A 25,248-nucleotide genomic window follows, 5' to 3' on the forward strand; every position below is an offset into this window, starting at 1 on the left:
TATTGAAATTTGAATATAAACAATTCCTTTAGCCACCGTCTCTGTAGCTAGTTCTGATGTAGAAATGAGAGTTACAAAAAGCTGCTTTATTCAGGCTGGAAATTTTACCAAGTTCAGGACTTCATCAAGAACAAATCCTTGTAGCCCACATCTAAATGGAGAATTTGACTTGCTTTTAAAACAAAAATGTGAAGTGTTTTCATGTGTGGCAATATGTAACATTACATCTCTTTATACTATATCAGTTTTTTCTTTGTTTCCTGTATTCGTAAGAGAACATTTTTGACTTAGCCTTGAAAATACTGGTTTCTAGAACTTATGTAGGAACTCCCCTTTGTTTCCAAACTAGAATGGCGTTTCTTTTTCTTCTCCAATTTAGCTTTAATAGTGTCTGCACCTCAGAAAGAAAGAGCTAAATTCCTATGTAGTTTCTTATATATGTAATATTCTTAGGCCTCAGCCTCTTAGGCAGAATGTTTTTATTATTATTATTTTTTAAATGTTTGTTACAGGAAATGACCACTATGTGCCTTTTATACTGAGAACAAGCAGCTCTTAGTAGAATAGTACAGTAGTGACACTGGACAGCTCTTTCTTATGTAGCTATTTAAATGGTGTGACTTGATGATACTGATTTGCATTGAGTTCAGGAACTCTTTGGGAGTGAACCACGATCCAGGATCCAGGAACAAATGCTTTGGAGAGAAACCCCAATGAAAGCAGTTGGCTTGATCACTGAGCAGGGTTGGCTCAACTGCTAGTTTCTATCATGCTGTCAGATAGATTGCTATTGGCTGCTGGGAGGAAAAGGAAGTAGCATTTTGCTCTGCAATGGGCTAATTAGGAGAGAATACAAGCTCCCTCCTAGGGTTTCCATGGCCTGGCCACTGAGCAGGGGGATATCTTCAGAACCGCGGCTGGATGGGAGGGAGGACTGCTGGGATGTGGTGGGCAAAGATCCACGAGCTGGACTGAACTCCCCCTGTATTCTCAGTAAGAGTCCCTAGAGCATGTCATATAAGCTTGTTCTCTGTATGACCTGAGATTTGTCTGCTTCTGCAGGCCTGGGATCTGGTTCTCTGCATCTGACCAAATCAGTGACCAAAACCAAATAAATAAATAAATAAATAAATAAATAAAATAACAACACTGGCTGTTTAACAAGTACATCAGAGCTGCACCAGCTGAGAGCAAGCCTGCCCCTTCCAAGTTACCCCCGGGAACATTGTTGGAGCATTCTTCCAACAATGCTACAAAATGCTCAAAATGTTTTTGGTATTTTTCTTTCAGCCATATATTTAGAACCTATCATATAGGCTGTTTTGTTGACAGATCTTTATTTTTAGAGGTGTAAAAGAGCTAACTAAGTATTTAGAAATAAAAGTCATTCCAAGTCATACCTGGCAGATAGCACAGGTGAGCGACCGGGCAAGCAGTTCCGTTTTGGGTTAAAAATGAGATCTGATAGGGTCATCACCTGGCTGGCTCAGTTGGTAGAACATGTGACTCTTGACCTCTGCATTGTTGGTTCGAGCCCCACTTTGGGTGTAACATTTACTTCCAAAAAAAATTTTTTTTTTTTTTCCCAAAAAAGGATAAAAAGATCTCATATTTTCACGCGGTCTCTCTTTGGGTTCTTAAAGCAGTTTTCAAAGAGGTATTTCAAAACTATTTTGAACAGGAGAAGCATCATAGAAATAAGTTTCTGGATGTGGGCTGCTTGGGGTGATGCAGTTATTCAAATGTACATGTTCTCCTTGTGTATTTTGTAAAGTCTAATTATCCTCCAATTTTGGGACTATCAGATTTTTTCAAAATCACATGAATAGCCATTTGAAGGCTGTTATAGTCAGAGTACCCCACAGAAATGAAACTGTTTGGAAAGAGCAAGTGACCTAGCAGATAAAATGGGTTATGGGGTTAACTGTGTTAAGAGTTGCTTTGCAAGTTAACCTTCTAGAAGCTCCCTATTCTTCTATGGGAAGGGGATGGTAGTAATCCAGTCACACTGTCCACATCATAGGATCCTTGTGCAATTTTTAAGGAGATGTGGTGTCTGAAGCACAAATCATGGTGCTTTTTGTGTAGTCTGTGTTCAGTATTATCACACTACTGTCACATAAGAGCTTGCCGGGGAGAGAGGAAGACCGGACAGAAAAGGGACAGGATGCTGTGTGAGAAAGAAGGAAGCACTCAGGGTAGAACAAGACTGGCCTCCTTCAGTGTGCAACATTCTTCACACCAAACCTTTTTATTCACACTCCAGTGACATGTTAACCTAGATACAAGTCAAGCTTGACGTAAGCAGCATTTTAATTCTTAGCTGTCCCGGAAATTTCTGGCTCTTTATCGAGACTGCTTATATTCTGAACAACAAAAAACCCCAGCAAAACAAACCGATAACCTCAATATCTTCAAAAACATGGTTTTGAAGATTTGGCTCTCACATTGTGAAAAGCAGTTGTGTTACATTCCCAGCTGACGTGGTTTTGTGCATTTAAACACTGCAAATCTCACCACTCACACTTTGTTGCCTTTGAAACAGATGAAGATGAAGATGGTGACCGAATTACAGTGAGGAGCGATGAAGAAATGAAGGCCATGCTGTCCTATGTAAGTCGTCATAAAATTGTCACATTACAAGATGAGAACGTAAATGTCATATTATAATGTGTTGATGTAATCGTGGGCGCTTTTTCTCGCACGGTGAAGATGTAAAAGTAAATCACAGCTACCATAACATTCTTCTGTAGGATGCATAAGGGTTTTAAGGATTTCCTTACACGTTAAAGTTAAGGGCATTCTTTTAAAAAGACACTTACTGATCATATCATGAACATTAAGAATAATGCATCTTAATGACTTTTGCATTAGGTATGGTGCAGACTAAATGGACTATCAATTTCCTGTATTTTTTATGCAGTACTTAAAGTAACGGCTCATTAAAAATGAACCCCTGGGCTCTAAAAAATTTTTCAAAATCTACTTTCAACTGGAGATCTCTTTCACCCTTCCAAACAGACTGTAGTTAAATGTAGCTGCAGGCTCAGTATGGATACACGATTTTAAAGTGTTATTTTATGCACTAACCACCCCTCTTTTTCTCCACCCTGAAATGAACCACAGGGTTACGTACTGAATCAGAGGGATTTGAATATATCCTGAAGTGACTTTTCTTTTGTGTTGCAAATTTCAGTGGAAATATGCCTTAGCGTTTGTCTGGGACGGAAGTAGATAAAAGACAAAAGTAGAGAAGACAAAAGGGTACATGCCTAAAACTTTAATACTAAGCCTGACAAGTCCAGCTGTGATGAGGAGGTACAGCTTCCCTGAGCCCTGATTTGTGCTGGCCTCTTACTGTGCTATTTCCTCTTACACATTTTATTTTCTTTCATCCGAGTTTGTAATCTGTTTACAAAACCTTTTCTAGTGGTCGGGTAGAGAGAGCACCAGAGCACTGGACTTAGATCGGACCACGGCTCTCTGGCTTGCCGGCCTTAGGCAGAGCACTTAACCTTTCTAGCTACCGCTGCCACATCTGTCACTTATGGGTAATAATACTCGTCCTTTCTACTGCACAGGTTCATTGTATGATCAAATGGGATAATAGATGTGAGAGACCTTTGCAAAGTTAAAAGTTCTAGACAAAGGCAAGGTGGTATAAAGGTGGAAATGATGGTATCAGGGCCCTTGCTTGTCCAGGAGACTTCATTCCTAGCCAACAGTGAGGTTGTAGATTTTTGATGGACCTCAACTTCCACCAGAATACTGTTTCATTGTAATGAAGACTGTAAAATATCTGTAAGGTTTTCCGCCAATAGTTTTAATTTAGGGTAGGAGGAAAGAGAACAAGAAGGATGGCATGATTAACAGAGCGTTGCATTCAGACCAGCACAGAGTAGGAAAAGTCAATTTCCCATTGACTTCCCATTAACTTATTTGAGAGTCTTTGTGCACTGAGAATTTAGAGCAGGGCTCATCAGTACCTTGAAAGGCAAAGGAGAATTGTCTGCTGAAAGGTCTAGCACTAGTATTGATAGATTGGCCAACTCTCCTGAGAATGAGACATGCTTATTTTTAGAAGACACACATACAGATGGGTTCTGGTTTTTCAGCACACATCTGCTGTGGAAAGTATGTTACTGACATTCTGGTATTTTTATCATGTCTCTGACATAGCCATACACAAAGGTGTGCTTTCAAAAACGTGCTTTTGGGAAGTTTTGACAAATTGTCCTTTTTGAGAAATGTTATGCATATCATCAGAGTTTAATAATCATTTCCAAGTGCCATATATATATATATATATATATATATATATATATATGATACAAAAGGTATTTGATTTTTTCTTTGGTTTTAATAATCACTTGGTGAGGTAGATACTATCATCCCCATGTTTTAGATGAGGAAGCAGTGGCTAGGAGATATGCCAAGGACTTAGGGCTAGTGTGAGTGTGAGCGTGGAGTTGAGGTGCAGCCTCTCCGGATGTGCAAGCTGGGGCTATAAAGGGTGTTTTATGCTCTTTCCCATCTACCTCCTTGCACGTTAGTGGGGAACTGTCTGTGTGTCACCATTATTATATTCTGGATGATTTGTGTGTGTGTGGTACCTTAGTTGAGATATCTGTAGTATATATTCCTTATGATTGATGCTTATTTTCTCAAATGTATTGTTTATTTTTGTGTTGTAGGAAAGAAAACACATTAAGAGTTACGTAATTGTCTTTAAACTTACAAGTTTCTGAGATTTCGATAGGGCCACTTTTTAGTCTGAAAAGAAATCATCTAGCTCATTGATCCCCAAATCTGTGTATTTCACGAATTAATCAATTTTCACTTTTAGATTGGAGGACATAGGCAGTGTAACATTTTATTTTTGCCAAATACACACGTTAATAAAATAAATAAATAATAAAAATTAGTTATTGTTAACCATTATTTTACTAACAAAGAAAAACAGTGAGAGTCATTTAAAGATTAAAAATGATGGGCAGTACATAATCTCAAACGTAAAGGTGACCATTATAGTGAGTAGATTTAGGAGTACCTGGCTGGCTCAGTCAGTGGAGTGTGCAACATTTGATCTTGGGATTGTGGGTTCAAGCCCCAGGTTGGGTGTGAAAACTACTTAAAAATTAAAAAAAAAAAAAAAAGTGAGTAAATTTAGTTTTATGTAAAACTCACTACATTCTTTTTCCCCCTCATTTTTAAGTACAGTTGACATATAATGTTATATTAGTTTCACACTATGTGTACCACATAGTGAATTGGTATTCTTTACTTTTATCAATTTGCAATGGATGGTGAAGCCTTTACTATGAATTGGCAGTGGTCCATGCATTGTGGTCTGGCTGATCAGGTCCAGGCTTTCTCATTAATTCACTTAAATATTTATGGATGGGAACCTGAAGTCCTCAAAGAATTTTAACTGATTGCGATCACTCTGATTCTGAATGTTTGAGCAAATCTTTTTAAGTGAAAATATCCCAAAGAGAGATAACAAGCTTTAAGTCATTTAGAGCCTAAATGGATTTATTTTTCCTCTTTTATCTCTTGAGATGGTCCTACTGTCATATACCCTTAGTTTAGAGTCAGGCTCTGAAAAAAAACACTTAAAACATAAAGAGTAGGGGAAACTCTCGAAAACTACACATAAAATTGGTTGGATGTCATTGTTATCTGTCTTGGTTCTTTTTTTTAAATTTTCATTTTATTTTATTTATTTGAGAGAGAGAACATGAGTTCGGGATGGAGGGAGGGGCAGAGGGAGAGGAAGAAGCAGGCTCCCTGCTGAGCAAGGGGGGGCACCCCACTAAGCAGGGCTGTATCCCAGGACCTTGGGATCATGACCTGAGCCAAAGGTAGATGCCTATCTGACTGAGCCACCTAGGCACCCCTGATCTGTCTTGATTCTTATGATTAAAATTCCGCTGGGTTCCAGTTTTGCCATAAGGAGAACCATTTGGACTTAGTCTCACAGTAGATTTTGGTCGATAGCCTTCAGTTGCTGATCTGTTACGAAAAACCTGCATGGTCTTTAATTTTTAGGTTCATTTTCACTGAAAACTTTTTGAATCCAGGATCTGGGTGGTGGGTGGGAAAGATAATGAGACACTGATAACAGGTTAACCCTGTATTTACTATAAAAAGCAGCTGAGTTTCTCATTAGTTTCTGCAAATTTAGTAAATTTACAGTCCCCTTATTACTTCTTTAAAATCCATATAGGGAAAGCAAAACTGGAGACACTTTTACTGGAAATCCCGTAATCATTCTTTTCCATTGATTACAAAGGTTAAATGAATAAACAGCCTGGTCTCTGCATAAAATTGGGTAGAAAATTTGCAATGTTTGAGTTGGAACTTGCAGAATTACTTTTTTCCCCCTTGAATGCCAGCATTTTCTGGTTTTGGGCCAACAGAAGCATAAGTTTTTATCAGTAATTTAAATAGATTCTTGTATTAGACCTGAAAATGTTGCCTTTTTAATTGAAAACTTATCAATTATTGCTAGCAGCCTTAGGCTGTTAATTTTATGTGTGCCATAACAAGGGCATACAGTGGTTTTTGATACATGTGACACGTGGAGTATTGCATTGTAGGAAGGATTTGTCATGACAAGAAGTTGTCCTGTGCTGTTAAATAATAACCAACATATTAAACCAAAGTCTATTGTCACACATTAGTACCGTTTTATGTAAGTTATTTAGAAGTTGTATTCCTTTCTTCATTAGATATATTTTTAAGAGATAATGAGAAGAAAACAAAGCTATAATAAATTGTCTTTTAAGAAAATGTAAAGTAATTTGGTCTCCAAGGAGATATCTAATGTATTGAGAGAATCCAGCAGCCAAGTGTTATTACAGCACCATTGTGATCGCTCTCTGCGTTTTGTTATGAGTTTGTGTTAATCAACAATCTGTTTTTATAGTGTAGTTTCTTGTAAGTTATGTTGTTAGAATATTCCACTTCTGGGATCATGGCTTTTCCTCTGACACTATTGTATCTTTTTAATTCCTTCATAAAGTATTTTTTTAATTAGAATCTGAAATGCTTTATTAGGAAAAAAAAAGTACATCCAACCTACATATTATGAAAACTAAATACCTGATCATTGCTAATTATTTACAGGACCCTGTTAAATATTCCCTTAATATAGTTTACATTTCGGTTGATGTTCTTGTTTCCCCCTCTCATTTTCTGGGAAAATTAAAGATGGTGTGTCATTTTTCTCCTTCTGTCTTTTTGTGTTTGTTGTCTGGCAGTGCTGGCTTCATTTCCTTTCAGCACCAAACAGCAGTGCTGGGCTGTGGTTATTGATTCACCAGAAGCTTTATCTATCACTGAGACCCAGTTATAGGAGGGGTTATTTTAATGCTAACCTCGGCTTTTGGGTGACCTTTCATTAAGAAACTCAGCAGTACATCTTGTTTTTGTAAATGGATTCATAATTTTTTCTGCTAAATCCCATGTCTAGTACAGATTTATTACACCTGGTTCTCTTGATACTGAGAGGCCTATGTGAGTGGAGCACAGTATTAACAAGAATAATTTTCTTCATTTTGCCCATTCTCTGCCTTTATACCATTTTTGCACATTGCCAGAAGAGTATGGGATGAATTTAACCGTAATGCCTCCCATTATTGTGGAGACCTTGTGTTTTAGTGGAGTGTAAGTATTCCCTTTGGTATACTTGACCATTGTGTACCTTTTTACATGTTGGGTACCATGAGGGAAAATACTCCTTGACCTCTGTAGTACCTTGTAAATTGGGATATGATTAGCTTTGTCATAGTATACATAACCTGGAGATTGCCTCTAAAATCATACAGTTACTCAAGTAGAGTTGGAAGGGAGCCTTAGAAGTCTTGTCCAGCTGTTGCATTTTATAGACAAGGAGACTGAGGCCCTCAGAGGGCAGATTCAGTTAGAGGTCGTGTTGCCAATGGATGGGAAGGCCTGGATGCGGTGCCACATCATTTCACCCCCACCAAGTCTCTTTACTTCTGGTGGTTTGAAATGATAGTTTTGTTTTGGCGTCTCTTGAGGTCCTGCTGAGGAAGCTTTGCAAATACTACCTTTTCCCTGATATCAAAAAGGAATGCCATTTGTTAGAATGTTAGTGTACCTGAGTGTGAATAAGAATGTAAAATGGGGGGCGCCTGGGTGGCTCAGTGGGTTAAAGCCTCTGCCTTCGGCTCAGGTCATGATCCCAGGGTCCTGGGATCGAGCCCCGCATCAGGCTCTCTGCTCAGCAGGAAGCCTGCTTCCACCTCTCTCTCTTTTTGCCTGTCTCTCTGCCTACTTGTGATCTCTGCCTGTCAAATAAATAAATAAAATCTTTAAAAAAATTATAAAATGGTTTTTTAAAATTTAAAATTTATTTATTTAAGAAACAGAGAGCCTGTGAGTTAGGGGAGGGCCAAAGGGAGAAGGAGAAGGAGAGAATCTCTAGCAGACTCCATGGTAAGTGTGGAGTGTGACGCTGGGCCAGATCTCAGTACCCAGAGATCATCACCTGAGCCAAAACTGAGAGTCAGCTGCTTACCTGAATGAGTGCCCTGGGCTTTGAAATGGTGAAGATTTTTGTCCTTATCTACAAGACTGAGTTTTACCACAGAATTTGTTGCCCACCGTGGAGCTGAACATTTAATGGCACCAACACCTTTGCTATTAGGAAGTTTTCTTCAAAGAGTAGGAGATTGGAGCTCATTTTCCACATGGTGCTTTTAAATATGCTCCATATTAAATAGGTTCTACTTTGAACTTGGGCGACAACATCAGCTCAGTGCAGTTCAGTTGAACAGCTGATAATGCAGAATGTTCTCCTCGCAAGGTGGGGAAATGGCACAAGGAGAGGTGAACCGAATGAAATAAATGGTTTTGGAAATCTCTCTCGTGCTCTCTTTTTTTACTCAAATAATAACATGCTCTAAGCTGTAAGTAAAGTTTTTGGTTTTTTTTCCCATCCTAATCAAAGAATAAAACCTTTTTTTTCAGAGGTAGGTTATTTTAACTCCCCTCTTTGTGCTGCCTGGGACATTTGGATGCCCATCAAATAGTGACAGAAATGCGGTAGCCCTGTCGGTAGCCCCCATTATGAGATATCTTCGGGCATCTTCGCTTGCGAGGAGCAGAAGCATACAGAAGCTTGCATCAGAGCAGGGCGTTTATGTTGTGGCTTCTGGAAGCAAAGGGAAAGGCAAGCACAAGCAGGCCTCAGGCAGGGGACACCGGGGTGCTGTAGGGTGCTTTGCATCACCAGGATTGTGTCGTTAACATGACCATACTTCTGGTTCAGCTCCATCTCTGTGAAGGACTCAGTGTAGCCTGGAGGCTGGTTCCTCTGGGGTCCTACGTGGAGGCAGTTGGCATGAGGCAGCAGAACCATGTGGTACCTCAGTTAGCACCAGAGGGATGATGGCTAGGAGCTTGTCTTCAGAGGAGATGCGGGCTGCAGGGAAATGTTGGACCTCCGGCAGGTGGCTTGCTGTGGAGCAAGACAAAGTTGTTAGGCACTTGTTGGCAGCTCTTACTAAACCTCTGTTCTCATAGGCTGGTCTTACGGAAAATGAGAGGGGTATTTTCTACATATATCTGAAAGGTGAATGTAAATACACTGCCTTACAGTAAAGTTCGAGAAATTCAGCAAATTATCAATCTAGGAAATATGTCCAAAAAGGCATAAATTGAAATAATAGAAAATTTCAAATAGAGTTGCTTCTTTCCATATATATGTTTCTCTACTACTTATATGTTCTTTACTCTTTCCTCACTGCCTTTTTATTTATTCATTTTTTAGTAGAAGTTGAGTGGTAGATTGGATCTTTATCAAGCACTATTGGAATGGCTAAATAGAGTGTAAGAGAATGTCACATTTGGCCTGCTGTCTGCATGGCCTGAGGGTCCTATTTTATTTAAGTGACAGGTTCCCTGAAGGTACTGCAGCAGTCCCCCATTTCCTCTGGGGAATAAATTCTAGGATTCTCCCTAGTGCATGCCTGAACCCTATATATGCCATGTGTTTTCCTATACATACATACCTGTGGTAAAGTTTTACTTATAAATTAGGCACAGCAGGTGATTAACAATGATGACTGATAATAAGATAGAACAATTATAACAGTATACTACAGTGAGAACAATGTGAATGTGGTGTCTCTCTCTCAGAATTCTTTATTGTACTATACCCACCCATCTTGTGATGCTGAAAGCTGATAAAATGCCTGTAAGAGATGAAGTGAGTTGAGTGACATAGGCATTGTGACCTGGTGTTAGGCTACTATTGACCTACTATTGACATGTCAGAAGGAGAATCATTTGTTTCCAGACTGCCTTTGACCACGGGTAGCTGAAGCCATGGAAAGCAAAACCATGGATAAGGGGGAACTACTGTATTTAAACTTCTCCTTTAGAGGTATAACAGAATTGTTGCAGCCTAGAAATCAGATGCAAGGTCAGTGTAGATGCTGTCCCAAGCTAACCATGGTGATGACTCTGAAAGCGTCAGCCAAGAGGATCCTACAAACTTTGGACCCATTGCTGAATACAAATTTAAACCCCTTCTGCCAACACACATTACCTTAAACTTAGCCAAGTTGAAGTTCATCTGCCATTGGCTTCCCAAACCTTTATTAAGACCATCTGGAGCTCCCTAACACCCTTTATGGTTTTCTTATCCAAAACAAACAGTGTTATCATTAAACATGGCCAACTTACTGTCTTTTTCACTTCCAAATCATTAATAAATACATCTATCCAATAATATTAGCCCATAAACAGGCCCCAAGGTTGTTCCCTGTTGACCTTTTCAGTGGAAGACTTCACTGTGATTTTTCTTTCTCATCATCTAACCTATCCATTACCATATGTGAATCCTTGGTCCAGAGACATTCAAGGAAGAGCATGTGCACATTGTAGCCCCTCAAGGCAGGCATGTGGGGAGTTATTTGAGAAGTGGGGGATCTGGAACCAGGTAAGTAAATGCAGATATTAATTTGGTATTCAAAATAGATTTGCTTTTTATGCTGCTTTTGACTGTGGAGCAGTTGTATTTATCCTAAGAGGTCAACGTCATAGAAACAAGAAATAATCAAAAGAAGGCATAACTGAGGACACACTAAGCAGTGTTCTAATTGAATTTAGAGCCACTTAACAGTTTAGATTGTTGGGTTCTTCACTGGGAAAACTAATAAATTAACTATGGACTGCAAATAGTTGGTTAGTTTATTGATTATTGCTGTAATTACTGACTGGGCTTCTTATAATGGGGTATGCTTGCAATATTGACTGAGCAAGAATCTGAAAATTTTATCATTAGTAGGAAAAAACCAGCATGCTTTTTCCTTATAAGTAGAAACACTGTACTAAGTCTGTTAGGAGGCATGTTAAGGAGAGGTTTAGGAAACTGTCCTGTTACATGTCTAGAAGCATAATACATAAACCTGATTTGATGCAGTATGGTATGTAAGACTTGCCAGAGTCAGAAGGTATGAGCCATGAGAGTAGTTACCTTGTTTCCATCAGCTCTTACCTGCCTCCTTCCCTTAAATATTTGTGGAACACTGTCATGTGTAAGGGTCAGTGCTGGTCACTATAGAGCAGTGATGTCTTGGGTTTTTAGGGACACAGGTCTTTTTGAGAGGGTGAGGAAAGCTGTTTATTCTTTCCCCAGAAAATTCACACAACACAATGTTTCACATGTAATTTCAGGAATTTGAAAGCTCTCCTAAGACTCATAGAGACTCCAGTTTAATACCTCTGCCCTACAAGATAATAAAATACACAAGACAGGGCCCCTGCCCTTGATGAACTTCCAGAAGAAAGATAGACAATGTGTTCCTTATCATACCCTTTTAATTCCTTATTGTTTGTAGTACTGTAATAATTGAGGGAATGGGAGGGAATACTGAGTCTTGATAAACAGTGAAATTCAACCTCTGTATTTGGTCTAAAAGTGATCTAATTTAGGGGTTTCTATATTACCCTATTGTTATGAACGTTTCTCTTTGATGTAATGTTGGGAAGTGGGAGATTCATAGCCCTGTGCCCTGTTTCAAGATTTTTTTTTCAAGTACTTTATAGAAGATTTTTCATATACCAGCTCCTTTGATTTTGATCTTTTTAATACCTTTATGAGGTGAGCAAGGCAGGTATTTTCCCCCCATTTTTTTTTTTTTAAAGTAGGCTCCATGGGCAGTGTGGAGCCCAGTGCAGGGCTTGAACTCACAACCCTGAGGTCAAGACCTGAGCTGAGATCAAGAGTCAGACAGTTAACCTACTGAGCCACCCAGGTGTCCCTATATTCCTCTTGGTGGAGACTACTGAAGCACAAATTGCATACCTTTCTCAAGGTCATAGAGCTAGTAAATGTAGAACTAGGACCTGAGATCACTCATGCATTGATGTGCTCAGTTATTGGTACAGCAGTTTTATACAGTTAAATATTTATGGGATAGCCAAGTGCTGTGCTGATTGGCACAGGCACAGTGAACATATAGTTCATTCTTTAAAGGAGCCATGGTCCACTCAGGGAGATTAACAAAGAAGCCATCAGTGTTCAGTGTGGGAGAATATGAAAACTCATAATTACCAAGTAGAGTGATAAGTGCTATAATATGCTTAAACATTAGGTACTCTGTGAGCATAAGAAGGAGCTCCTGGTGTAGCTTTGGAGACAGAGAAGGCTTCCTAAAGAGCGTAGTGTCTAAATGGAGTAAGGTAGGTCAAAGGGACTGGGAAGGATATTTTAGGCAGAGAGAAGAGTATGTCTGAACTCTTGTGTAAGGACGACTGGTAAGTTCAGGAGGCGCTCCCTGTGATTCAGTGTGGCATGGACAGGGAGGCAGGAGAGGGTATGTGACGAGGTTGGGAAGGAAGGTAGACTAGATCATGGAGGGCCCCCCCTTGAAGGAACTGAGAAGCTGGAAAGATGTACAGTTAATAAAACTGATGATCGATTGAGTGTGGGAAAGAAGGAAAGAGGGGGTTTTGGCTTCCTTCCAGCTTTCTGGCTTGGGAAACTAGGTCATTGTGATGTCACTCACTGAGACAGTGAGCCTGGGTGGTGGAAGATGGGTCTAGGGCATGAGGGAGAGGTGTGAGAGGTAGAGACTTGTTGAATTTGAAGGGCCTCTGGACAACCAGTTGGGTACGTTCTGAATCTTAGGAGAGAAATCTGGGCTGGAAATAAAGATTTGTGATTCATCAGCTCCTAATTAGTCTCAGTGACTCCTCTGGTAATTGAAACCTTTGGAGTGGCTGAAGTTAACTCAAGGAGAGTATGAAATAAGAAGAGAAGGTTGATGAAAAACCATGGGGAGCTCTAACATTTAAAGGAGGGGTGAGGAAACAACCACTTACAGGAAACTGCTTAGACTGGTCAGAGAGGGAGGAGGAAAACCAGAGCTACAGGCTGAAGAAGGAGCGAGAGGTCACCCATCGGTGCGGTGCATCCCTAGTCTGTGAATGATTGGCGACATGGCCTGACCAGTCATACACGGGTATGACTGAAGAAACCACACTCCCACCGGCTCAGCAGGCGGCCCGGTAGCCTGGTTTATGTAAATGTTTTGAGGTCTGAGAAATAAGAGATAACTTACCTTTTGACTCTTAAACAGTAAACATATTTTATTTATGGACTAGAATGAAAGAAGTAATTTTTGGCCGGGGGCGGGGATTCACTGATAAACCGTTGGCTTCATCTGTGAATGACCCTTGCAGAACGGAATAGGGTTGCGAGAAATTAAATGAATAAACATAAATAGCTTCTCGTGAAACGAATACACAGTAGGTGGTCAATAAGTAGCCGTGTGTGTGTGTATCTCTCTCTCTCTGTCTCTCGTTTTGCTCTCTTTTAACAGAATTTGTGCCTTGTAAAATTAAACTGTGCTGTTTTAGAACTCAAGTCTTTTATGTGGCACATTTCCATGAAGAAAAAAAATGTTGTAATTATTGATTGAATTGTGCTGTTAGAATTAGGTTCATAACAAATAGGAACACTGTTTGATAAGCTTGCAAACAAAACAAACCAAGAATTGTACTTGCTATCCCCTCGTTGAATCTGGCCCTCTGTTTCAAATTAATTAGATTTTTGGATAACTGTGCTAAACTTTGTCACATCCTTATTAAAATTGTTTAAGGATTTTGAAGAACATCTCAGAGGGACTCTGAAACTAATCTGAGTCTGGTACTGGAGATTCCATTAGCAATCACAAAACTGATTAATCTTTTACTCAGTTAGTTTATTGATTATTGCTGCAATTACTCCGTGTAACGGATTCTGCCAGGAATACCAGCGGAAAACACATTTTGTAACTGCTGCTGATGTATTCAGTGTGAGCACAATAGTTTGTGCTTTTTGTTCCTAACTATTTTTGTATTTTGAAATGTAGGCAGACTTCTATTAAGAAAGTGCTGTTGTTTTAGCGGTAGGAGGCTCACTTTTTAATTTCTCAACCACCGCTAAGGCATTGCAGTTTACAAAGTGCCTTCCCAAACAGTGCTGCTGCGGGTAGATTTCATGGCAACCCTGTGTAATAGACTAGCTCGCTTCCCTCTCATTTGGAGGAGGCTGGGCTTGGTGAGGATCAATGGCTACGTAATAGGTGGCAGAATCAGAAGTAGGCCCCGTCTCAGTCAGGAAATAGTTATTGAACACCTACTGTGTGCAGGGCTTTGTGTTCAGGATAATAAAAGCCGGGATAGGGTCATAGAGATTGCATTCGGGCAGTCGTTTGGATAGCTTCAGATTATGGCCCCATTAATGTTATTGTGTCACTTTGTCACTTTTCTGTGCAAGCCATGTAAAGTGTCTTGGCATACAGGATTGAGGTTTTTGTTTGTTTTCTTCAGTTTGTTTTGGGCTAGTGAAAGTCACTATTGCTTATTTGATCACTATTTAGAACAAAATCGGAAAGGCTCTGTCTAAAGGGAGAATTTCTAGGACACGTGCTGCTAAAGCGAGACCTAAAGGGAGAATTTCTGAAACACTGAGTCTACCTGGGTCGAGAAGCAGCTTGCTCCATGGCTCTGAGGCGATCTCCTGTCCCTCCGTGAGTCTCCTGGTGCTGTTCTGGCTCTGTAGCATCTTCATTTCACAGGAGTAATCCAAGGGGCAGCCAGTATTTCCTCGCTGAGCTGGTATGCTGGGGAACGGCCAGTCCTCAGGCTTGCACTCTGGGGTCCTCTAACTCCCCAAGTCCCTTGCTTGTGTCCACGGGTGACTCAGGCCTGTGGCCTGTCAGGACTGCTCTGCGCCAGGAAAGAACTGTGGCCCCGCGCTGTATTCTTATTCCTCAGAGAACGCTACGTATGCGGCAGCCCGAGCTCCTGGGTCTTGTCCCTCACTGGCAGCCCGCCAGCCCTCACAGGACCTGCTCCTGAGTCACCTGCCTAGAGTGGGCCCAGGCCCTGGGCTTATTAATTACCACCCTTTGCTGTGTGTTTCTGATGCAGAATTACTTTACCACAAGATTCTCTGCTAATACAGACAGAGATCAAGCCCAGTATTTCAGTAGGAAAAAAAATGTCCCTTGGATTTGGGAGAATTGGAGAAAGCAAAAAACAAACGCTAACTACTCACTTTAGAGATACTGGCAAGTGGCGCACTTAATATTACTGTGCCCGTGTAAGTGGTAGCATAAAGAGATGGTTATAGATGACTAAAAAAAATATGTACAATGTTTATAAAAGCATATATAGTTTGCCAGTTGATTTGGCACAGATCTGAAATGAAAGGGAAACTATATTCATTTATTTATTTATTTAGTGAGGTAAATAAATAAAGTTGGAAAACAGGTCAATTTCATGCATGCAAGGTTTTATAGTAGGAAAAAAATGCATTGCACCTGTTCTGACCCTTTACATTTGAGGTTATTTGTTTTCAAACTTGACCCCAAGCACCAGTTTCAGACAACTCTATAATTAATCTGTTAGATAAAGCATAAGGATATTTTATTTGTTTTGGTTTCTAGGACTGCAGTGAAATGACTGAATGAAATGACTGAAATGACTAACCTATTGTACATAGCAGTTAATTAAAGAAAAGCATTAACTATAGGAGAACACCACCACTGCTGTTGTCTTGTATCAGTATAAAAAGGCAGTAATTTTTTTGACAGCCACTGATTGGAAAGTTGCTTGCAGCCTTCCAGAACCAAGGGGGTACATGCTGTGGATCAATAACCGGCAAATTTCCCATTAAAAAGAATACCTGAGCAATGTTCCAAATAGCCACTGGCATCTTAATTTTCCACGGAAACCTCAAATACTTGTGAGCCGAGGACAAGTCATTTTCGGACAATTTTTCCAGACTACTTGTTAACAGTTATTGCTGTCCCAAAAGGTTGACAGCCTACATGATGGATATTTCATTTACTTGTCATCACTGTTTGAGTAATGGCGAACAGTATATTTCTGTGGTTTTAAGGAATATAGTCTCCTGAAAGACATTCAGCTTAGTATGTGCTCCAGTGTATGTGTCACAAGTGTTTATGCTGTATGTATATAAGCTTCTGCATCCACAGAAGGAGAGGATCCGTTTTCTTTCTAGTTTGGAGGCCCTTGGAGAGCAGTGTACACTCGTATCCATCCGTAGCTATCAAAAATCCACTTGATTTGTTTTTAGGATAAAGAGCCTTGGATCGTTAACTTGTGATTCCCAAGATGATGTAGAATTACATGGCTCCCCTTTATTTCTAAAAACAAACCCATGACTTTGTAATAATTTTAATATGCATAAAGGTCTTAGGAAGATGTCTGTCTGTATCTTCTAAAAACGTCTTTTTTGGAGTGTCAGCAAATAATGATTATCAAGGAAGAATTTCCAAAAAGGTGGCAGTTCCATAATATGTGTGTGTGTTAAATATAGAAATAGCAAGAATTTGGGGCGCCTGAGTGGCTCAGTTGGTTGGGCGACTGCCTCCAGCTCGGGCCGTGATCCTGGAGTCCTGGGATCGAGTCCCGCATCGGACTCCCTGCTTGGCAGGAAGTCTGCTTCTCCCGCTGACCTCTCTCCTCTCATGCTCGCTCTCTCTCAAATAAATAAATAAAATCATTAAAAAAAATTAAAAAAAAAAAAGCAAGAATTAAAGGAGAGTTCCACTCTGTGTGTTACAATGCCTCAAAACACAACATTGGTGGTTTTCAGCGTTGATGTTTTTCCACCAAGAGCATCACTTTGTCAAGTGTTAAAAGAAATGAGGACACAAAATCCATCTCCAAGTTAGATGGACATATGGTCACCACTTAGATTTATTAACTTAGGCTATTAAGGAAAAATGGGTGTCAGGCCATAATACAACCTGGTGAATGAATTTGTGTTTATGAAGGAGTTTAAAAGCCTTTTCATTTGGAACTAATTTTTTGTGTCCAGAATTTTATTTTATTTTATTTTTTAAAGATTTTTATTTATTTATTTATTTGACAGACGGAGATCACAGGGAGGCAGAGAGACAGGCAGAGAGAGAGGAGGAAGCAGGCTCCCCGCTGAGCACAGAGCCTGATGCGGGGCTCTATCCCAGGACCCTGGGGTCATGACCTGAGCCGAAGGCAGAGGCTTTAACCCACTGAGCCACCTACGCGCCCCATGTGTCCAGAATTTTAAAATGACATTTGTTTTATACTAATACGTGTTGATAAAAGTGAAGCATAAAAGATGTTTGCTTAAAACTGAGCCAGCTTTTGGGGCGCCTGGGTGGCTCAGTGGGTTGAAGCCTCTGCCTTTGGCTATGGTCATGATCTCAGGGTCCTGGGATCGAGCCCCGCATTGGGCTCTCTGCTCAGCAGGGAGCCTGCTTCCTCCTCTCTCTCTGCCTGCCTCTCTGCCTGCTTGTAATCTCTGTCTGTCAAATAAATAAATAAAATATTTTAAAACAAAACAAAACAAAAAACTGAGCCAGCTTTCTATCATATCAATCCTGTCGTCTTTGGATGGATCATATCTTGTTTGGTTGTCCCACAGTCTCTATGGTTTAGATTTCCATTATCTGTACATTTTATACACAAATACGTATAATATTTGATCTCCTACCTGGCACATAGATCCAGGCTAAAGGCAAAGTGTCTTCCAGAGAAAAGAACAAGAGGCAATTTGAGAAATTTCCACTAAAAAGCTTTGTGTCATTTTTAATACATACCATTTTCAAAATATTTCTTGAGATTAAATACTGAATTCCTAATCACTGGTTTTACTTTTGAAGATAAATGACAGTGTGGAGGGTAACATTATACTGGACTTTCAATCCTGCTTATTCATTATAGTCATTTTTATGTGCAAATAGGGAAAGAGTGTTCTCGAGGCTGATATGTATATACCAGCAATTTACAGAAGTACTATGAATTAAACAGCCCATAAGTGTCTGTTCCAGTATTCATACATTACTGAGTAATCTCTTTCTATAATCTCTTTGCAGTATTATTCCACAGTAATGGAACAGCAAGTAAATGGACAGTTAATAGAGCCTCTGCAGATATTTCCGAGAGGTAATGTTGAACAAATTCTAATCAACAATGATTATTTCAGTAAACTGTTTCATCAACAGTTATGTTTTCCAAAGGTTTAAATGCACATAACATGATGTTTAGCTCTTAATTTGAAAAAACAAAAGAAGTATTCATTATCGTGGGGATTGCAGGCTATATTATAGTTATGGCAGATAAAATATCTAATTTACTAGAGTAAATTAAACTAACTAGATTGTTTTTTGTTTTTGAAGTACATACTTACATTGGCTTAAAGAACTCTTTGGGGGTCCACATGGTTTCTAAACCAAGGCAAATGAATTACTTTAATTTTGGATATTTATAAATTGTGGCTCATGATGGGAGCCAAAGCTGCTGTTGAGGAGAAAGCGTTCAGCTGGTACAGAAGCAAAGATTTACTGCAGAGTTTTAGGGGAGAATTGATAGTGTTTGGTGCTTGGTTTTTGGGGGGTGGCATTTTCCAGATGGTGGAGAATCTTCATAAATGGGAATTTAATTGTTAAGTCTCCAGAAATATTCGATGGTGAGGGTAAGTTTTGGTGAATCACCTAGTCAAATAATGTTCCTTTTCCCTTTTAGGTGGGCAGAACTAGCATTGTGTCAGACACAATTGATCAACTGTACATGAATGTTCCCTCAAAATTTGAAGAATCGTAAAAAAAGAACAGCTTAATTGACCATGTAATATAAGCCGTTAAGTCTTTCCCTCACTATACATTGTCCCACTTGGAATTCATATTTTCTAACTGACGGAGCAGATAAGGAAATGTTGTAACTTTTCTAGAAATAACTTAATTGAAATCATTAAAAGTTAAACTTACCTTTGTTAACAGATACTGTACAAATAATCATGGTATGGGTTTTTCAATTAAACGTTCTAGACTTTCATTGCCTATAACACTCTGAAGTTGAGTGGCTCAATTAACCAGTAGACTCTTATTTACACTGATCAAGTCTCCAACGGCAGCTGATTTGGTTAGCCCACAAAAAGGTCTGGGTTCCAGAGTAATGCCTTTCTAGCATTAAGGTGGGCAGGTGCAATTAGGAGTACTTATATAATAATAATGTATTAAAGACCTAAGTAAGTAAATAAAATTGGGCCATTGATAGTGTGTCTGAAACAAAAGTTATGATTAATTCAATTCTCTTGTATCTGAAGACTAAAAACTCAAACAGAAAAAGAAAAAGAGAAAAGCAAATGTAGAAAAGCAAATGTTGCCATTTTTGTGCATTAGGCCAATAATAAGAGATGGAGATCATTTCTCGTTATCTTCAGTGATGGGAGAATTTGGGCAAGTTTCAAAATTGTTTCTCCACAAAGCATACATTTTTTTTTTGCCAGCTGAAAATTTTCATTTGTTTCCCTACTTGACATCATAACTCTTTTGTTGTAGCAAAATATGCTAGTTTCTAATATGACGTGGAAAATTATAGTTCTGATGTTGTGGGTCTTTGTGGTTCCCCCCGCCCCTGCCCCTACCCCAGTAAAAGATTTACTTCCCTTCATCCAAAAATCTTTCCAGGCTTTTTTTTTTTTTGCTTTTATTTCGTGAGCGACTGTCCTTTGCAGTCTTACTGTCCACACCATTGTACTGCCTCTCCTGGCAGTAGTGACCGTTTATTAATGCTCTGTAGGCATTATTATTGCTTTAACTGTTATCATTTCTCATTCTCCTGACATTTCTGCCTATTCAGCATTACTGATTCCATGGTATAGATGAGAATCTGCAGGTTCAGAGAGGTTAAGTAACCTCAGAGTCCACAACAGCCTGTAAGTGGTTAGTATACCCTTTGAGTAAGAATTGTGTTTAAGTCATAGTTTGCTTAAAGTGGAAGTGCATTTAAATGAAAATATCCATGGAGTGTGCTTGGGGGTGGACTGGAGGGGTTGGTAGAAGTGCAGAGAACAGTATATTGCAGGGAGAAGATACTTAAAAGAAGATGGTATATGAGATGTGATCATCACATGTGGCCCTAGTACAGACCGTTAGGCTCCCATAAATTATTAAATAAAGTTCTTTCAAGCCAGACTTGAATTTTTTAATATATGAGACTCAGCCCCCTGTCTCTGTGGTTTCTTGGATGCTATTGAACAACTATTCTTATTTTGTTTATTTATTCATTTTTAAAGATTTATTTATTTATTTTAGAGGGAGAGAGCGAGCGTGAGTGTGCGCTTGCATGTGTGAGTGGAGGGAGGGCCAGGGGAAGAGGGAGAGAAGCAGACGCCCCGCTGAGCATGGAGCCAAGTGGATGCGGGGCTCTATCTCCCAACCCTGAGATCATGACCCGAGCCAAAATCAAGAGTCAGATGCTCAACTGACTGAACCACCCAGCCACTCCTGTATAACTCTTTTTAGTTTTTTAAATAGTCTTGCTTTGGGCTTACTTACCTATATTTTATGTACGTAAATGAGATTATGCGCACTTATAACGAGGATAGAGATAGACATATTGGGCAGGCTGCCTGGGTTAATACCTATTTGGTTAGAGGCCCCCAGACCTTAGTTTCTCTGGTCAGGCCCCAGGCTGAAAAGAATCTCTAGACTGAACAAGTGAGAAAGGTAGGAGAACACGATTTTATTGAACACTGCAGGTAAGACAGCTGCCTTGGATGGGAACTCCCAGCTCATGCCTGTGCTCTCTGTGGTTAAGACATATGTTACATGTTAATAAGGATGAACATTTATTAGCTTTATGTTCCTTCTGACTCCATAACTTTAGGAAATGTGAGGTTACTGGGTGTTTTGAATATTGTGTAGATTTCTAGTCATAAAGGTTTGAGAAGCCAGTTGAGTAATGAGGCCTATGTTAAGGTAAGAGGTAAGAGTTGATGCCTGTCTCTAATTCCTTGGTTAGCCACTTTTTTATTAAATGAAGTTTATGAATGTACTGGGTACTTAAGTGGAAATACTCTGAAGTGTTGTCTTAGGAAGTATTAATGGTCCCTTAAGGACCAGGCATCAAATATATGTGATTTTGGTTTTGTTCAAAAAGTTAATTTCCATTTTACACAAAGTAGATTTGGAGTCCTAATTTTAATGTATTTTAGGGAAAATAAGAGTTCTTTGTTAAGGTTTAGATGTATTTTCTAGGAAAATAATGATAAATTTAAATATACTCAAAATATACAAATTAAAACAACTGATATGCCTTGTAATTATTACCCACATCTTCTCTTTATTAAACAGTTTTATTTTCTTGTTGTCCGAAACAGAGGAAGAATACATGTACATCTGAGAGAGGAGAAAAAAATCAAATATATTCTTCCTCAAACAATCAATCACAATTGACAGTCCCTTAACATACAATCTGTAGGGCACTGTAGTTTTCAGATGGAAGCAGCCTATAAAATGGGCAGGACACATTTTTATTTTTAACACATGATGAGGAAGCATTTGCTGAATTGGAAAAGTACTACCCTGTAACTCAGGGTGGTGTCAGGAAATTAATATTATTTTTCCTGGCATGGTTTTATCTTTAGATTTAAATATTAGATGTCAAGATTTACGAAAAAAGTAGTAAAATTAGTGATATCTCTGTATTTTAATAAATTTTATTACTTATTGCTGTGCAAACTGGTATTCAAACTTGAATATTCCATTTTAAAGTCTCTAACCATCTTTCTGGCATTAAAAGATTTCTGCTACTACCCCCCCACCAAAACCTTAGCTATTTTTAAAGTAGTTTAAGTGATAGCAAATATACAGTGTAATAGAGTTGAGGAAAGATTGCAGAAATTTGAGTTATGAAAGGAATCTAATCATTTTAGCTCAGTTAACTTGATTTTTATATGTTTTAAGCAGAAATTGGAATTTATATGAGGTGGTGTCAGAAAGCTCTTTGCATTTATAAATGCTCACTCCTGCAAGTTAAAAACCCTGGTTCATAATTCCCACTTTGGGTCTTGGGAGCCACTTTTCAATCATTTCTCTCTGCTAATTTTGGTGTCACCCTCATTTCTTTTTAAACGATTCATTTTGAGCAAATTTGTAAATGGCCCTGATGTGTTCTACAATTTAGTCAATTACTGTTTCAGCCTGCAAGCCTCCTGGGGAACGGAACATACATGGCCTGAAGGTACGAATTTCAATAATTGTTTCAGTAAAGTTAGATGGATTTGTAATGCTGTGTTCCACTTATTGAAATGTCAAATAAAACTGCACTTTCTCAAGCTCTGACAAGCGATTCCTTTTTTTTTTTTTTTTAAACGGGATGTGGAGGGGGATTCATCTGTAGTATTTGCTCAGTATGTGTACATATTTGAATAGAAGGGGTTTGGTGCCGTATTTTTTTTTTTATTATTATTTGGAATTTTTTTGTTGGTCCATTTCTTCAGGATGATTCTAGGTTCTGGTGCCCACAACGATTTATTTGAATGAAAGTAGATTTCATTTCAGTGATTAATTAAGCACATAAGCATCTCACACACAGAATACCCACCTCTTCTTTTGACATATTTATGTTAGAAACATGTATCTCTTTAATGTCTTTTCATTGTTCTGTCTTTTGAATTCCAGATTTCTGCTTATAGCTTTACATTGGAAAGAAAAGCTAGCTATTGTATTAGAGTCAAGCATTTTTTAATTATTTGGATCTCATTTTCCAGTGAATAAGAAATATGCTAGGGTGTTCTGTTTGGCTTTGGAGCTGGAAAGATGTGAAAACTTGAGGTTCACCACTAACCTCTGGATATATTGTTAATGTTCTTTTTTGAACATATCATTTTGTATATGAAACAAAACAGAACAGTGAATTGAATTCTGTTCTGGACCGTGAGTTGAAATTTTCCCATTTATCTCTCCCTTATTTCAATGCTCAGTATTTGAATAATGACAGGAAAAGTGTATTATGTAATATACGGGTTGTACAGTTCTGTAACCTATATACTGAATAGACTCTGACCGTGGGTCTGTCTAGCAACAAGCTAATTAACCTTCATAGTGAAATGAGAAATTTGTGGCAAATTATAGGTTAATTGGAACTGTGTCCTCAGAACACAAGACTGATCGAGATTCTTTCTTTCCTTGTAGGTGAATACCCGGGCTGGACCCTCCCAACACGATAGCCCAGCAGTCTCCGACTCACTCCCAAGCAATAGGTGAGGGCAAGCAAGTGAAGTGTGCCTGTAAGCATGCTTATCTACAGAGTTAGGGGTGTGGAAGAGGCCTGGGGATGACCTCTCGTTTCTCTAAGACCACGCGAATGTGTATGTGGCTGAGAAGAAATTTGACTAGTTGGGTAACCATAGCTATGTGTTGACTAGAGAGAAAGGGCCTCACTGAGGAAGATGGAATGAGACATTTTAAACTATTAATGTAGGTCTGTGGAACGGTGTTCCTTCACTCTCCAAATTACACAGAAAATTCATTGCCTTTGACTTCAGTGCCTTTCATGCCTTGATGATCCAGTTCATAAATTGTGTAATGCTCATTATTTTTTTCTTGCTTCCCGTCTTTTGGCAGTATCATTATCCCCTGACATCCTCACCAGAAAGAGGCAAGGGGAGAGTGAAGTAGATTGACCAGTCACTTTGCTCTTTTTGTATCTTTGGTCATACCAAAGATTGAAGCTATTTATAGAAGGAAAATCATCTTCATTAATTCATGCTAGCAGTTCCCCACACTGGCATGGGATGCTGAACACTCAAGAGCCTTTTCAAAGTGTTCTGACAGGCCTGAAAACTTACTTCCAGATGATCCCATCCTCAGGTAGAAGGAGTGGCCTGCTTAAGTCAGCAGAATTCTGGGTCCTTCTGGTTATCCGTGCGGTCATTCAGCCAGTAAACGTCACATGGCCATACTTGAAGATGACACCGTTGAGGTGATCCCCTGGATTTGAGGATTCCCACTGATGACTGAAAAGCCAGCATCCAGCCGCCCTTCCATTCTGTGCCCAGGCTTCTCTGGGTTTAGGGCTATAACCAGTATTGCCCTTTATTGGCTGAGATGGAGTTTGGGTTTCTCCTCTTCCTTCCCCGCCCCTCCTTAACCCAGAGTCCTGGTTCTTTTGCCGGGGGCTTTCCTGAGGGTAATTTAAAGTCTCTCCTTGTGGCTCTCCTTTTACTCTCCTGCCTCCTTCCCCCCAGAGTCATTTCCTCCATTGCTTTACTGCAGAGTCAGTCTGTCTACTCACCAGCTTTCCTGCTGCGAGCACACAACTTTTAAAGCGTGTTTCCTTTTTAAGCAATTTATTCTGTCTTAAAATACACTTAGCCTGGTAATTCACCAGAGACTCATCTGTCCTGTGGGCACAAGGGGTATATCTCTTAGTCCTTATTCTAGGGCTTGGCCCTGGCCTTAGCCCTTTGCAGCTTTTCTCCTCACGCTTGTTGGGCCTGTGAGCCGTGGCCCCAGAGTGGAGGCACTGGCCTGGGGTCACTTGTTACACTCAGCACAAGGAAGACCCAGCATTTAATTTTATCCACTCCTTTCATAAAAGTTGTTATTCAGGCAGACTCACCCCGAGCCTTAAGGAAAAGCAAAGTCTTTCTCTGGTGTCTTAGGTCCCGTTTTGTCGTGGTAGAAAAAGCAGGATGGAGGTGAAAAAAATGGTCAGTTAGAGAAGGGGCAAGGATAACTTTTCAGTTTTCTGAGATCTAGCTTTAACAGCATGAGTAAATTAGCTTGGTTTTTTAAGAATTACTGTGTATGTTCATAAAATTGGGGGGTTGGACATAAATTTGAAGACTGTCTGACCTAGTGGTTCTTAGCCTTTTGTTGCAGCATCTTTCCTAGGGATGCAACAGTCTCCCAGCTGGTGATG

The 25,248-nt window shown here is 39.5% G+C and overlaps 1 protein-coding gene across 7 annotated transcripts in view; it reads left to right on the forward strand.

Annotated features, from left to right (window-relative positions):
• The window catches only part of MAP2K5 (mitogen-activated protein kinase kinase 5), a 256,630-nt gene that overhangs the window by 18,320 nt on the left and 213,062 nt on the right, over positions 1 to 25,248 (forward strand). For all 7 annotated transcript variants that reach the window (XR_004285719.1, XM_032342996.1, XM_032342997.1 and 4 more), the window contains exons 3-6: positions 2,546 to 2,613; positions 18,414 to 18,483; positions 22,523 to 22,563; positions 23,517 to 23,584. Coding sequence is in view for 6 of the 7 variants with exons in the window: in XM_032342996.1 (XP_032198887.1) it covers positions 2,546 to 2,613; positions 18,414 to 18,483; positions 22,523 to 22,563; positions 23,517 to 23,584 (247 nt within the window). In the remaining variant the exon portion in view is untranslated. The remainder of the gene's footprint in view (positions 1 to 2,545; positions 2,614 to 18,413; positions 18,484 to 22,522; positions 22,564 to 23,516; positions 23,585 to 25,248) is intronic.

This window comes from Mustela erminea, chromosome 5, assembly GCF_009829155.1.
Source record: "Mustela erminea isolate mMusErm1 chromosome 5, mMusErm1.Pri, whole genome shotgun sequence".
NCBI classification, from domain to species: Eukaryota; Metazoa; Chordata; class Mammalia; order Carnivora; family Mustelidae; genus Mustela; species Mustela erminea.